The 13,988-nt window shown below is 45.4% G+C and overlaps 2 protein-coding genes across 2 annotated transcripts in view; one reads left to right on the top strand and one right to left on the bottom strand.

The window, feature by feature from the left end:
* The window catches only part of mcf2l2 (MCF.2 cell line derived transforming sequence-like 2), a 76,058-nt gene extending 72,896 nt beyond the window's left edge, over window positions 1-3,162 (bottom strand). Inside the window, exon 1 of the mRNA XM_069197815.1 lies at window positions 2,501-3,162. Coding sequence (XP_069053916.1) covers window positions 2,501-2,579 — 79 coding nt within the window. The 5' untranslated portion in view covers window positions 2,580-3,162. The remainder of the gene's footprint in view (window positions 1-2,500) is intronic.
* A 2,902-nt stretch (window positions 3,163-6,064) lies between these two features.
* On the top strand, window positions 6,065-13,795 carry rfc4 (replication factor C (activator 1) 4). The gene is made up of 11 exons (XM_006637396.3): window positions 6,065-6,203; window positions 6,510-6,633; window positions 7,630-7,708; window positions 10,173-10,252; window positions 10,808-10,927; window positions 11,118-11,261; window positions 11,358-11,478; window positions 11,676-11,801; window positions 12,114-12,194; window positions 12,750-12,866; window positions 13,521-13,795. Exons 2-11 carry the CDS (start codon window positions 6,518-6,520, stop codon window positions 13,614-13,616), a joined length of 1,080 nt encoding a protein of 359 aa, XP_006637459.1. The 5' UTR covers window positions 6,065-6,203; window positions 6,510-6,517; the 3' UTR covers window positions 13,617-13,795.
* Window positions 13,796-13,988: the final 193 nt, after the last annotated feature.

Raw genomic sequence — 13,988 nt, 5'->3', positions numbered from 1 at the left:
TGCTTCACTGAACCCCTGGATAGTATCCATACGTACAGGAATCAGACTCCCATTGCGCTGCAGTTTAACCTGTTTCAGGTGCTTCATGATCTTATATAAACTATACTGGTCAGGAGGAAAGCACATACCTTTCCATCTGTCAGTCTAGCAAACACAGCTGTGCCTGACATCATCCACAGCCAATCACAGCGCAGCATGCCTGTACACTGAGAGCACCGGGGATGATTTGGTACTGGCAGTAAATGAGTCACAGTGAGAGACATGTTGCAGGTTTGAGCTGCAATAACACCCTGTCTGTCCCAGATGGTGTGTTACTCCAGAGAAATATGGCATTTCCTCTCTTGGTCCCAGCTCTTATCAGGGCATAAGCTAAATATCTACTGAGGGCTGGGGTAACTCAGGATAGCTGCAGACACACCCAGGTCTTCAACAGAAATAAGTCGTCCTAAAGAATGTAATTTGAGGACAATGGTCATTGCTGTCATACATGCAGCCCACAGATTCTGGGCTGTCATGCACACTCTGGCTATTTTTTATGTGCAAACCCTACATTTGTGCAAAAACTCTTTCAGTCACCCCGGCTCATTAGAGGTTTGCAATCAGCCTATTCTCATTGTAAAGTGCTTTGATATGCATCTGTGGGAGCTGCTTGATTAAACGTACAGGTAGATTGCTGGTGTCTGTCCCTGACCAGATGCAGTCTCTCCCGAGACAACAGCCGCTCCCCCTGGCCGAGAGAGTGCAGACCTATCGGGCTCATGGCAGAACAGCCTCCTGCACTGTGAGGGACATTATTTATAGCAGCAGTACTCTGACTGCACACCACCCTTTTCACAGCAGAGCGCAGACTGCTCTTTACGATCCAGCAGCCCTACGGTGAGTGTTTGAGTGCCTGTGTTTCAGGTCCGCGAGTCACACACCTGGGGTTTGACAAGGAGAACGACAGCTGAGGGACCTTCCAGGTAAACAAGGAGCAGATGCTCACAGTCTGCATGGGAGTCAGGGAGCCTGCTGTCACCATGTCCACATGACAGGAATGTGAACCGAGGAGCTGCAGAGGCTGCAGGAGCTGCAGGAGCTCAGGACCTCAGGAGCTGCAGGAGCTGCAGGAGCTGCAGGACCTCAGGACCTCAGGACCTCAGGAGCTGCAGGGGCTGCAGGAGCTGCAGGAGCTGCAGGATCTCAGGGGCTGCAGGAGCTGCAGGGCTGCAGGAACTGCGGCGTCAGTGTGGCCTGATGCGCACACAGCGCGCAGGCATAGGCCAGCTCTGTCTCCATGGCGACTACCGGTGTGTTCTCTCTGGGGTGGCTGCGGAGCCAGGCTGATGACATCACAGCTTCCACACTGGCACCATAATCTACTTCCTGCTCAGCTTCCTGGGTGATGTCATTTTGAAACAAGCGGACCCATATGTGACCAAAATGGACATTATAAAATGCATCCAGTGTACAAGGACTGCTCAGTTACCCAGTTGCATGATGTCAAAGTGGCAGGCCTAATTTTGTAAAATAAATATCACCCCAGAAAGGTAAAATTTCAAATAAAATATTTCGGCCCTATGACTCTTACTGAATGGGACAATCTGGCTGATGGTAAGAATATTGACAATTTAGCTGTGACAAGTAATTTCCTTAAATGTTTTCTGCACTGCTCACAGAAAACGTTTTTACCTTTGCTCTTCAGGGCGTGACAACCTCTCGCGTATATGTACGGCACCTCAGTTCATCACGGTGCACACTGATATCTTTGCAAATCGTTCCATAAAAAATAAAATTAACCGCAACATGGTTTCGTTTTCTCTCTCCAGATAACTGGGCTGAGCACAGAAACAACGATGTTGTTGGAAAAACTGCTCGTATTTTTCAGGTTGTCGACACTAAAATGACAGCAGTTTTCCCCGTAGGCAAAGAGGGGTCCCCCCAAAATGCAGATATTACACAGCTCTTTCCGTGCACAGTATTACAGTCACCCCACTTCATGTAGGCTGAGCCGTCTGCACCACTGCGCCCCGTGTTCACTGGAGAGGAAATCCAGCCTTATTTCAGCTTTTTCACCGAGTCACACCTGCAATTTTATGTTCTAAATTCTAATCCTAATTAACCAGTAAGTGGTTAAATATGCTGCTCACATAACATAACAATCTGTCACTAAAGATCGTCTATGTTCCTATTTCTACATTAACGGGATAAAAATACATCCCCTCCAACACGCATCTTGATACAGAGATGAACAGGCAAACACCCAACGACAGGCATGTGAACACACGCTACCTTTGCGTACTATAACCGTTTAAATGGAAGATAAATGCGAACTCATCGGTATTTGTAAGTCTGTTAAAAATCTCTCCTGTCCTTCCCAGGTGATGGGGTGAGATCATACTGCAGCCCTGAGTCGGCATTTGTTCACTCCTCGCTCAAACACAAAGGTTTATATACTGTATATATCTCATGTACTATATACACAGATATACGCGCCCACGGGTGGAAGGATTCTTCTTACCGACATGGGTGATGACGCTGTCCAAGCGCTCCCGCAGCTCCTGAAGAGACATTTCTTCCTCTCTCAGCCAGAAGAGCATCACGGGCACAGCTCAGCATCCACGCGCGGCGCCCGGTCCACGGAGCACGCGCGCTCCGCAGCACAAAGCCCGTGCCACTCCCACTCTCAGGAGCACGCGCCGGCCGGTCCGTGGAGTCGGTGCTGGTGCTGGTCCCGGTCTGCGTAGTCGGTGCTGGTGCTCGTCCCGGTGTGAGGAGTCGGTGCTGGTGCTCGTCCCAGTCTGCTGACCGTGTCTCTGCCTCGGCTCTTTCTCGCGGTGGATGCGCACCGGTGTGCTGGGGGTTGTGGGGTGGGGATCTGCCTCCTGTTCTGCTCCGGTGGGATCCCCGTTCTCCCTCAGGGCTGAGTCCGGCACAGGGCGGCGAATCAGAGAGGGGCCGACGGGCCGTTCTGCAGTCTTCAATTAAAGTGAATAATTCGGAGCTGTGGGCCGCAGGGACTGGCCGGCGCCGGCTGAGCTGGGGATGCTCTGTCGCTTGGCATTAGCAGTGTGTTAATTCTCCTACAGTACCCAGCTGCCCGCTCCCCGCTGCACAAGCAATTAATAATGTTGCTCTACGCGTGCAAAGTCTCTGTTCCGATTCTGAACTGCGTTGATTTCAGTCATAACAATCATTTTATTCTTCGAAGGTCAATTCTGATTGATTTTAAATACAATTTTGAAAATAAAAGATATTATCCCTAATAAAAGTAACGCCAACCACCACAATTATTATTAGTAGTTTATCTAATAAAAACTACTAATCCTACTATGAACCCCGTAATTAAGGGAGGAATATTGTTTTACCAAACGGGAACTCTTAACACTTAAGTCTTGACTCGTTTCCTACAGCTCTTTCCTCCCTTACCTGAATGACTCGGGGATTTCAATCATGCTGGACCGTCAGGAAAGGAAAGCGCTGCGAGATAAACCATCTGTGAGAAGCCGTTCCAGAGACTACCCCTGCCCAGTATTTACAGGCACAAAGAAACCCGTCTCGCCATCTCCCCCGGGGCAGGAGCGCAGCTGGCCTGCGAGAGAGAGAGAGCCTTCGCCCTGTTTCAGATGAACCCCATCGCCCCGCAGAGATCACCTTTTACAGTTCACGCAAGATGTACGTCCTTTATGAAAGAGCGCACAAATCGTGATAAGATTTACCACGGAGATCAAAAAAGTTAGATTGCAGTTAATTCATATAAACACGGAAAATAAAGATATGTAACCTCATGTAAGCTTGAAGAACATTAAAAATGTATAGGATGCTATCATGCCTTTTGGTGCGCTCTTAATTTGCAGAGAAACTGGAACAGCATACGGGAATACAGCACCGGTTAGCTCGCAACCTAGTCACTGCTCATCCTAATTCATAGCAAAAACCTAGCAAACTACTAGTAGACTAGTAAACTACTGAATAATTACTGGAAATGTAAAAGGACATAATTCAAGGCACCAGTCCAATGTAATTTAAAATAGATATGCAGAGTTTTGCATAAAGTAAAAACATAAACTATATTTAAGATAGGAAAACTAAATGACTTACGAAGAAAGAATATGTTTATGCTGAAAATATATAAATAAAAAGAAAACATTTAAATAAACTGCTGTTGTAATAAAAATGCACAATGCATGTTATATAATATAACATGTTTTAATAATTGTGTGCAATTATGATCACCGTGTTGTAAAACAGATGTTGTTGTGCTGGAATCAATCCAGAGAAGATAAACCAGATACTGTATATTGACACGCCGACACGCTGAAAGGCCAGAATCTTTCTAGCTCTGAGAAGACTAGATACTGATCATAGTACTCAAAAGCCTCAAAGGGCGCCAACAAAATCAATCCAGTAACCATCTTCAGAATCAACAGTGAAATACAAACCACAGGGCATATATGGAAACGAAGGATAAGCACTCTTAAAACTGAATAAAACTAAATTTGCACAAAGAGTTGTTGGTGTCTGAAAAAATCCAGCCAGCCAGTTTGTTGAAGCTGATATCTGATTTATTTAAAGAAACTTCTGTACAAAATCCTTAGACTAATTCGCTACAAGGAACCACACGGGCTTCATGGACAAAACAGTCGCTCTCATCTGCTCTTACAGCAAGCTCTCATTTTGTTTCCTAGTCCTTCAGGTCTCAAGATCTCAAACAGCTGGGCTCCTTCTCACAGGTTATACCTCTCTTGTTAGGTTGAAGGCCATAAACCTACAGGAGCAAATATCCAAATTAATGTCACATTTCATGTTATCTCTTACCAAATCTCTAGAAGGTGGTAGATCTAGTCTTGTTTCCACTGGGGACTTACAATTATCAAGAAGAGAACAGTCTTATGTTGTGTTGTGTTTTGGCTATAACCTACTGTGACACAGATCCAACTAACTTTGTTAAGATACTGTAGGTTGTGCTCAATTTAGGAATAACACTGCTTGAAACAGAAGAATTGAGGTGTTTATTTTATTTAATTTTACTTTGACAGCACGTTTTACTAATCAAAAGATATATCCTGCCAGCAGACTTGTCACTGTGCAACTCACAACTGGCAGCCCACTGCAGCTTAGCAGGTGGGAGCCTGGCCACTACCTGGATGCGAGACAGCTGGGGAAAAACTAAGGTTGCTGCTTTAAGGGGTGTTAGTGGGGCCAGCAGGGGGCGCTCACCCTGCAGTCTGTGTGGGTCCAAATGCCCCAGTATAACGACAAGGGGAATATTGTAGCAAATTTGGTTTCCTGGGCTTGTGCCCGTGTCTCCGGCATTGCTCAACAGGAGTCTTGCTGGCTGAGCTAAAGAAGACCTTCATCAGACCGGGCGGCCAAGATCCCCCTTATGCACAGGGCTGGCCTTCAGATGAGACTTGAAACTGAGGTCCTGACTCCCTGCGGTCAACAAAAATCGCAGGGTGTTCGTCAAAAAGAGTAGGGGTGTTATCTGGCCACATTTCCCCCTTGTCTTTACCAATAATGGTCTCCTAATTATCCCCATCTCTGAACAGGCTTCATCCCTCTGTTCTCATCCCAACTGAAAGCTGATGTGTGGGGAGCGGACTGGTGCTGGCTGGTGGTGGTAGAGGGGATCCCCATCACCTGTAAAGCACGTTGAGTGGAGTATCCATAACTTAGTGTAAGCAATTATTATTACATCTTGGTTTAGATCCGATCGCTTCTTTACATTTTAAAACGACCTCAACCAAAATAGTCACCTGACTATAAATACATAATACATAATGTAAGTAATACAATACACATTATATGTGTCATTTAAGGGTGATACTTCTCTCATTTCTGTGAAAACCAACACAGTAAAAAATCTAAACCAAACACGCCGCGTTTTGTACTCTACGTTAGTTTTAGACAATTTTCTTGTGCTCCGATGAACACGGAAAACTACATAATACAATGTGTCCACCATGACCACAGAGAGACAATAAAGTCGTTTTACACGAATAAATATACTGTAGTTATAAATCCCTGCGCTGCCCCCACCGGAAGTCTGTCTCCGGCAGAGCCACAGACTGCCGGAAGCGGAAGTGTTGTCATGGTCCCGGCAGGAGGTTGCTCGGCTCTGGCGGCGGGAATTTGTGTGCACGGGGAGGACTGCAGCTGCTGTCAGTGGGGGTGTGCAGCAGTTTGCTATTAAAGAAGATACTGAATATTTCCACGTTTAGGTAAGGTGGTAGAGGTTAGGTACCTGATAGTGAAGAATGGCTGAATGGTAAGGTTATTAATGAGACTGTTCTATAAGCCCGGTGGCTGTTCCATTGTTGACTTATTGAGGCAGATTCTAATCTTTTATCTGGGTGCATGAACTGTATGGTGATGTGCGAGTGTGTTCTTGTGTTTTTCGCCGTGTTTGGTGGTTTTCTGTTCAAGAAGTCGACAGATGAAAGGCTGAGATTGAGGGGGGTGGGGTCGGACACGTACCGGTTCTCCATCGTCCTGCGCCTCAGCGTCCTTCTGTGTCGCTCCTGCAGGGCGAAGCATGCAGGCGTTTCTGAAAGGGACCCCCAGCCTCGGTCCCAAACCGCAAAAAAGCAAACCCACCGCCGGGCCGAGCGGGGAGAAGAGACAGAAACCCGTCCCCTGGGTGGAGAAATAGTAAGACCTGACTCCCGCCTCGCTCACACCGGCTCATCGCCACATTGATCTGTTTAGCTGAGGATGTACTGGAGTGGTTGTGCAGATCAGATAATAATTAAACACGCACGTGTTTATTATAAAACGACGTTCATCTGCAGGCAAGATAAAATCTGATTTAGTCTGGCTCGAGTTCCTCTCAGGGGGCAGATCGGCGAGGCAGACGGGATAAGTTAATGAAAAAGACGGGGCAGAAGAAAATAAAGTGTGAGGATTTAAAGCAGCAGCCTATCACTCTGCAGCCCACAGCTTGCAGCCCACTGCAGCTCAGCAGTGTGAGCCTGGTCAGTACCTGGATGGGAGACCTCCTGGGAAAGCTGAGGCTGCTGCTGGAAGAAGTGTCAGTGGGGCCAGCAGGGGGCGCTCACCCTGCAGTCTGTGTGGGTCCTAATGCCCCAGTATAGTGACAGGGACACTATACTGTAAAAAGATGTGCATCCAAGACGGTGCAAAACCGAGGTCCTGACTCTCTGTGGTCATTAACAATCCCAGGGTGTTTCTTGAGAAGAGTAGGGATGTTCCCCCTGGCCTTTACCAGTCATGTTATTTACCTAATAATCCCCCTCTCTGAACTGGCTTCATCACTCTGCTCTCCTCCCCACTGAGAGCTGGTGTGTAGGGAGAGCACTGGAGCATCATCCAGGTGGGGGTGCACACTGGAGGGGATCCCCATTACCTGTAAAGCACTTTGAGTGGAGTGTCCAGAAAAGTGCTATATAAGTGTAAGGAATTATTATTATTATTATTATTATTATTATTATTATTATTATTATTATTTTTATTATTAAAGATGTGTAATAGTCAATGTGTGCACAAAATTCCTACCACGAGAGTCCATAAGATGTGCTTCTGTCTTGATCACCTCAGCCAGAGTAGTTATACACCATCCCAGTAACAGGGTTCATATCTGGGTGTTCCTGGGGACAGTGATTAATACATTATGCTGTTGTCTTACAGCAGACCGAAATGTGTGGACGATGTGGCCTTTCAGGAAGAGGTGGTTGCAGTACTGAAACGATCGCTAGAGGGCGCTGATGTGAGTCTTTCTGCTGTGTAATTGGCCTTACTTCACACTCGTTAGTGTATTTAAACAGGCACATTGGCTCAAGCAGGGGCCTCTGAGTGCATTCTTTGTTCTCTGAGAGCGTCGCCTGGGCCCCAGGATACACCGTGAGACCTGTCTCTTTTATATCTGTCATGTCTTCTGGACAGCTGTGCTGTGTACATGTGAAACAAGTACAGAATTGAGGCCTATTGTAACAATGTTCCTGTGGGGCTGCTTCTGATCGTAATGACCTCATCATGCACAGACAGGTGATGTCATAGAGAGCTAAGAAGCAGCCCAGCAAGACCATGTGACATCCACTGTAAGAGAGTAAGTGTAATGCTCTGAACCAGAGGAGTGATCTTTCTGTATGATCCATGTGCAAAAAAAATAGAGATGTGCATAAAAACCCCACAAGGACATTTATTCCTTTAAATAACTTTGCTTTTCACTACATAATGAAATGCATAGTTAGTAAGCACATAGGAGATGCAGACAGAACAAAAAACATTGTGAAAGCATCTGAAAATAGAAATGAGGGTTAAGCTGGATTGTAAGTCAGTTTCTGAGAGGGGTGAGTTTTCTGCCTCATTGTTTGTTCACCTCTGTGAGCTTTCTTGCCGGTATCGAGTGAAATGTGTGATGTGCAGCGTTGCAGAGCTGAGGGGGGGAACAGTGGGAGTTGTTTCTGTGATCGACAGGAAGATTGTTTCCACACGATTCCCGATTCTGCACAGTTGTGGATTTTGCTACAGCTGGCTCCCCTGTTTCTGTCACAGTGGGAGTGGGTTCCCCAGGGTCCGCCTCTTCAGGCTGCTGTGGGCTAGACCTCTCTGTTTCAGATGAAAAATGTTTTTCTGCTGCTTCCAGATTAAACTGTTCAGGAATTGGAACTGGAGGCTATGTGGGGTAATAATGCAATTTAATTGCGGTGTGGTGTTTTTTGCAGTTTGGCCTGCATTGTCACCTGCACTCTTCTAGACTCGTCATTCCCTGTGCTAATGTAGCTCTCGTTGCCCTGATTGAGTTTCCTTTGCACTATAAATAACGGAGGAACTGTTCCCTAGTCTTGAATCTCACCCCTCTTTGTAGGACACCGGTTCAAGTGTAACTGATACTCAGGCAAAGCCATTGCTGGGTATACCTGCTATGTGCTACAACTGCACATTTAGCTGACTGTACCATCTCTTAAACTCCTGTAGATTCCCTCGGAAAGGTTTGTAATCGACCTGCTGCTGAGATGTCTTCTAGTATCAAACCAGGAACTTGTTTGTTCTGACTTTCTTAAAGGTCGGGTTTCAGTTATAGTATATTTGTTTAAATGGTGTTTTGACAAATTTTAAATGCAAGTTTCTGACACACCGATAAATAGTTACACTTCAATTAAGGGCAGTAATAAAAAATTCTGAATTTTAAAGATTATATTAACTGTCAGATTCCTTTAAAAGGAAAATTATTAAGACTTAAAAGTGTGTGCGTATCACTAAAACAATTGAACATATAACACAAGAGTGGAATGGCAGATAGTTGCGATTTGTGGTTTTAAATGCAGTTATTGTCTAATAGTAGTTTTCAAAAGGGAAAGGCAGCCCTTCAACAGCAAGACATATATTACCATAGTAGTTCAGGTGGGTAGCTGCGACAGCATGCGTAGGCTGCAAAGGAACAAGTAATAGGTTTATTCCATGCTGAAAAAAAAGAAGAAAGAAAACGTTTTGGCTGTTGAGCCTTCTTCAGGTGTGACACCTGAAGAAGGCTCCACTGCCAAAACGTTGTGTTTTCTTTCTTCTTTTTTTCAGCATGGAATAGATTACTATGTCTTGAATTGATAAAAGAAAACATCTGTACCTGTAATTTATTAACCTTTTCTTCTCTAAGGGGAAAAAACTCCAACACTTAGCAGGAAGTGAGAAATCCTAGCTCTTGTGTTTCCGAATTCTATAACTCAGGGGCCGCGGCCCCGTGGATGCAATGAGACTCATTCTGTAGGCTCCTCCGCACTTGAAACAGATATGAGAGAAGCTGCAGAACACGTCTGCTGTCTACTGCTGCATTGTTTACTGTGCAGGGAACTCCCACGCACCTTTCCCCCGGTTGAGCTGTAGTGCAGTATTGACTTAGGGGCAGACAGAATTTTAGTTCTAGCAGTTAAAAGGTGTGCGATCATTCCTTCTGGGTTTTGCATCATCCAGAATCGCAGTTGTTGTGTGAGTGTGCACAGCTGTTGGATGTGCAAGTGGCTCCACCTCATCCGGTTGTCTGTGCCCTTCTCTGAGCCACACCACTGTCCGCCTGATCTTCAAGTTGTCCAGCGCTTGGAAGAAGGTGTGCCATAGGCCAGTGTGACCATGAAGCAGGGCCTCTCACAAGGCGGTCCTAATGCTCCGTGCTGAGTATAAGCATAGAAGCCTCCAGGAGGTTCCTCATCCTGCCTCTTTCCTTGTCTTCCTCGCAGCTTCCCAACCTTCTGTTCTATGGCCCTCCAGGGACAGGGAAGACCTCCACAATCCTGGCAGCTGCCAGGGAGCTATACGGGTGAGAGATCTGGCAGGCCGGGAGCCCAGCGGCACAGCGGCTCAGTTACAGTGCCTGTCTCGGCAGCTCAAAACCGCTGACTTCACTACATTCTTGGTGCTTTTCCAAAAGCCTTAATCCCTTGGCCCACATCGGCAGTGCCGGCTAACTGCTGCCCCTGCTGAAAAATTTTATTTTTCTACAAAGACTCAGATTGACCAGCCTGGTCTTCAGTTTGTTTCAGGAACTTTTTTCCCTCTCTTTTCAACAGTGTGTGCTGGATGGGGCAAAGCAGATGAGGACATTTTATACTCGTATAATGTACAGATATGTGCATATGTATGTATATTACAAAAATAAGGGGCTTTACACATTTTAGTGTTGTGGTTATTAAGAATTGTTTAACACCATTGTCTCTATTCTAATATTAGATAATTATTTAAGAAAATAAGTGCATAATATTACTTTTGTAAAAACGTTAGATGAGCAGAAGTGGTACATAAAAAGGAGAGTGACTTAGCGAAGTGAGTAAGGTCACCTGCCGCCCGACAGTGACGTTTCCATCTCTCTGTCCAGCCCAGAGCTCTTCCGACAGAGAGTGCTGGAGCTGAACGCCTCAGACGAGAGAGGAATCCAGGTTATCCGCGAGAAGGTGAAGAATTTTGCGCAGCTGACAGTCGCTGGGACACGCACAGAGTAAGAAGACTCTTGTGTTTTGCCGTTTCCCTGTTTTCATGACATTGCGGACACAGTTCTGTAGGTGATTTTTTTATGAGTGCCTTTTTTTATAAATCCTGATGGTCTCTAGGATTTCCATCGCTGTTGATATTATATAAAGCTTGACACTAGGTTTTCCAGGTTTTCTTTTCTTGTCTCTTTTTGCCAGTGGCAAGATGTGCCCCCCATTTAAAATCATTATCCTGGATGAGGCAGACTCCATGACTGGCGCGGCGCAGGCAGCCCTCAGACGCACCATGGAGAAGGAGTCGAAAACCACACGCTTTTGCCTCATCTGTAACTACGTCAGCAGGTCTGAGCTCCAGAGGCACTGTGATGCTGTACTGTAGCCCTGCTCAGCAGCGGTCTCACAAGAAGGCTAACTGAAACTTCTGTTCCCACCTCCTAGGATCATTGAGCCATTGACATCTCGATGTTCCAAGTTTCGTTTTAAACCATTAAGTGACAAGATACAGGAGGAGCGACTGTTGGAAATCTGTGAAAAGGAAAATTTGAAATGCACACAGGAGGTACAGTACCGATGTTGCTTGCATGACACTCGAAGTTTTCCATCTTGGTCTTCTGGATCGTTAAATACTTCCCGTCACTGGGATACCCTGATAAGGCATGACTTCAGATCGTTTGTCTCCGGGCTAACAGTGTGTGCGCTCTGTACTGTCTTGTTGAAGTGCCTGCAGTCAATTTTGTCATTTGGGGTTGTTTGTAGGGAATTGCTGCTTTGGTCCAGGTGTCGGAAGGAGACCTCCGAAAAGCCATCACCTTCCTCCAGAGCGCTGCCCGGCTCACTGCTGGGAAGGAGATTACAGAGAGCATCGTGACCGAGATAGCAGGGGTAAGAGCGCTTACAGGTGCTCTCTCAGTTAGAACGGGAGTGCGTTAATTATGAAGCTCGTTATAAAGGGCTGTGAGAATCTGGAACATGTGACCCTGCCATGTTGTTAAAGACCATGCCTGTTTCTTGCAAGAATGGTGAGATGAGATACTGGGTTCAATTAGTTCCCATCATTAAATGGGCTAGGTGGGCTAATCACCTCATCTGGCATTTAACCTTCCTTCTGTTCATGTTATCCCAGATTTCTCCATTTACGTATTGCAGAAAAGAAAAAATACAGAGCTTGTCAGATACATTTTGTCCTTTTTTTAGGTTGTTCCCTGCAAGATGATCGACAGCCTATTACAAACATGTTACAACAGCACCTTTGAAAAAATGGAAAGTTCTGTCAAGGTACAAGATTTTGTTTTCAAATTTTATTTATATTGAATAAGAATTAAGAATATGAATGTGAAGGTGAATTGAAAACATAAGAAATTAGGAGAAGTTGTTCTTATGCTAAGAGGATTTTGTTCAGACTGTGCTGAGTTTCTTTCGGTCTTACTATGGCTTGAAGGAAGAAAATGCAAAGTATGATAACTTCCATGTAGGTGCTAGGATGCCAGAACATTGTTATGATTTTAGGAATTGAGCAGTTTCAACAGCATAGGAAGGGTGTTGCTGTTACTTCTACGGAGTCGAGCACATTCATTCCTTCTTGTCAGGTCTTGCGTCACATCTGGTCTTTAGCGCATCGACAGCCTGCATGCTGGTGTACCCTGGGTGTTAAAAGCACAGGCTTCCACCCCAGGAAGTGAAATAGCAGAATGGCAGGTCCAGACTGGTTCGTTGTCGCTTTCTCACCTCAGCGCTGAATGTCACAGACCCAGAAGAAGGTTATCAATTAGCACCTCAGTGCTTTCATGTTAATACTGTCGCCTTAATGGGCTCTCTTGCTGTAAATCGCAGGACCTGATAGACCAGGGATTTGCGGCTACGCAAATTCTCAACCAGCTTCATGACTCCGTCTTCGAGGACGAGCGCCTGAACGACAAGCAGAAGTCGGCCATCGCAGAAAAAATGGCGGTAAGGTTCTGGCATGGTGATGCCAGTCCGCATCAGCTGGTAGATGTAACTTATCTAAGTCAGTTTAAGGGTCAGGGATAGAGCACAAGGAGGCTGGGATATTTGGCTCAGGGGAACACTGAGGGCTTCTTGAATCGCAAAGCTTCAGGGAATGAGACGTCCGTTTTCACTAATGAACGGACACCCAGCTCTGGGGCCACCGTTTTTCTCCATCTTTTATATCCCATGGAAAATTTGTGACACTCACCCCCACACCCAATTAAAAAATAGTTTTTAAACTTGACCCAGTTGGGTTCAAAGGACATAATCGTCTTGTCCTGGCAGTGATGACAGTGAAACACGGAGCTGTTGCCGAGTTCCTATCGACATTTGTTAATCAAACTTGAAAAACTCACACCACACATATAAACCATGTTAAGTCTTCTGGCCCACCAAAAAACATGTTACCAGTTATTTCAGAAAACATAGATCCACTATTCTCCTGTGCCTTTTCCAAAAATAACAGTAAAGATGCAAATTACTGCACTTACAGTTTAACCTCCAGTATTGTACTGCCACTTGAAGTTGCAGTGGTCAGCATTTTGGATGAGTATTAATTAAGCATTCAATTGATGTATAAGAGCAAGTAAGAACATTCTGGATTTTCCTTTACAGGAAGTGGATAAGTGCTTGGCTGATGGCGCTGATGAGTTCCTGCAGATGATCGCACTCTGCTCTGTTATTATGCAGCAGAGCTCCCAGAACAACTGAACGGACCTACTGAAACTTCACAGGGAATTGCAGACGTTTTCCCCTGAAATTTAAACTTTGCCTCGGTATAGAAAATGCATTCATTTTGGTGCCCAAATGATCTGTATGGAAAAAAGAGCATTTATTGTATATTTTTAAACGATCACTTGTAATATTAAAACTAAGGAAAAAATCTAGAATGTACTTTGTATTGTAGTTTGTCCTGGTTGGCTACTGTGCTTCACTTGAGAAATGGCTTGCACTTTGAATGTTTCTGGCACATGTATAGCTTGGTGCAGATTGTCAATTCATACACCACTGCAGAACCAAAGTACTAAATGGCACATGGTCTTGAAAAACTTCTACTTCTGGTGATGGATAAGGTTAGTATTA

Source organism: Lepisosteus oculatus, chromosome 13 (genome assembly GCF_040954835.1).
Source record: "Lepisosteus oculatus isolate fLepOcu1 chromosome 13, fLepOcu1.hap2, whole genome shotgun sequence".
NCBI classification, from domain to species: Eukaryota; Metazoa; Chordata; class Actinopteri; order Semionotiformes; family Lepisosteidae; genus Lepisosteus; species Lepisosteus oculatus.
Note: the sequence above shows the minus strand (reverse complement) of the source record. Positions and strands in the feature narration are given on the sequence as shown.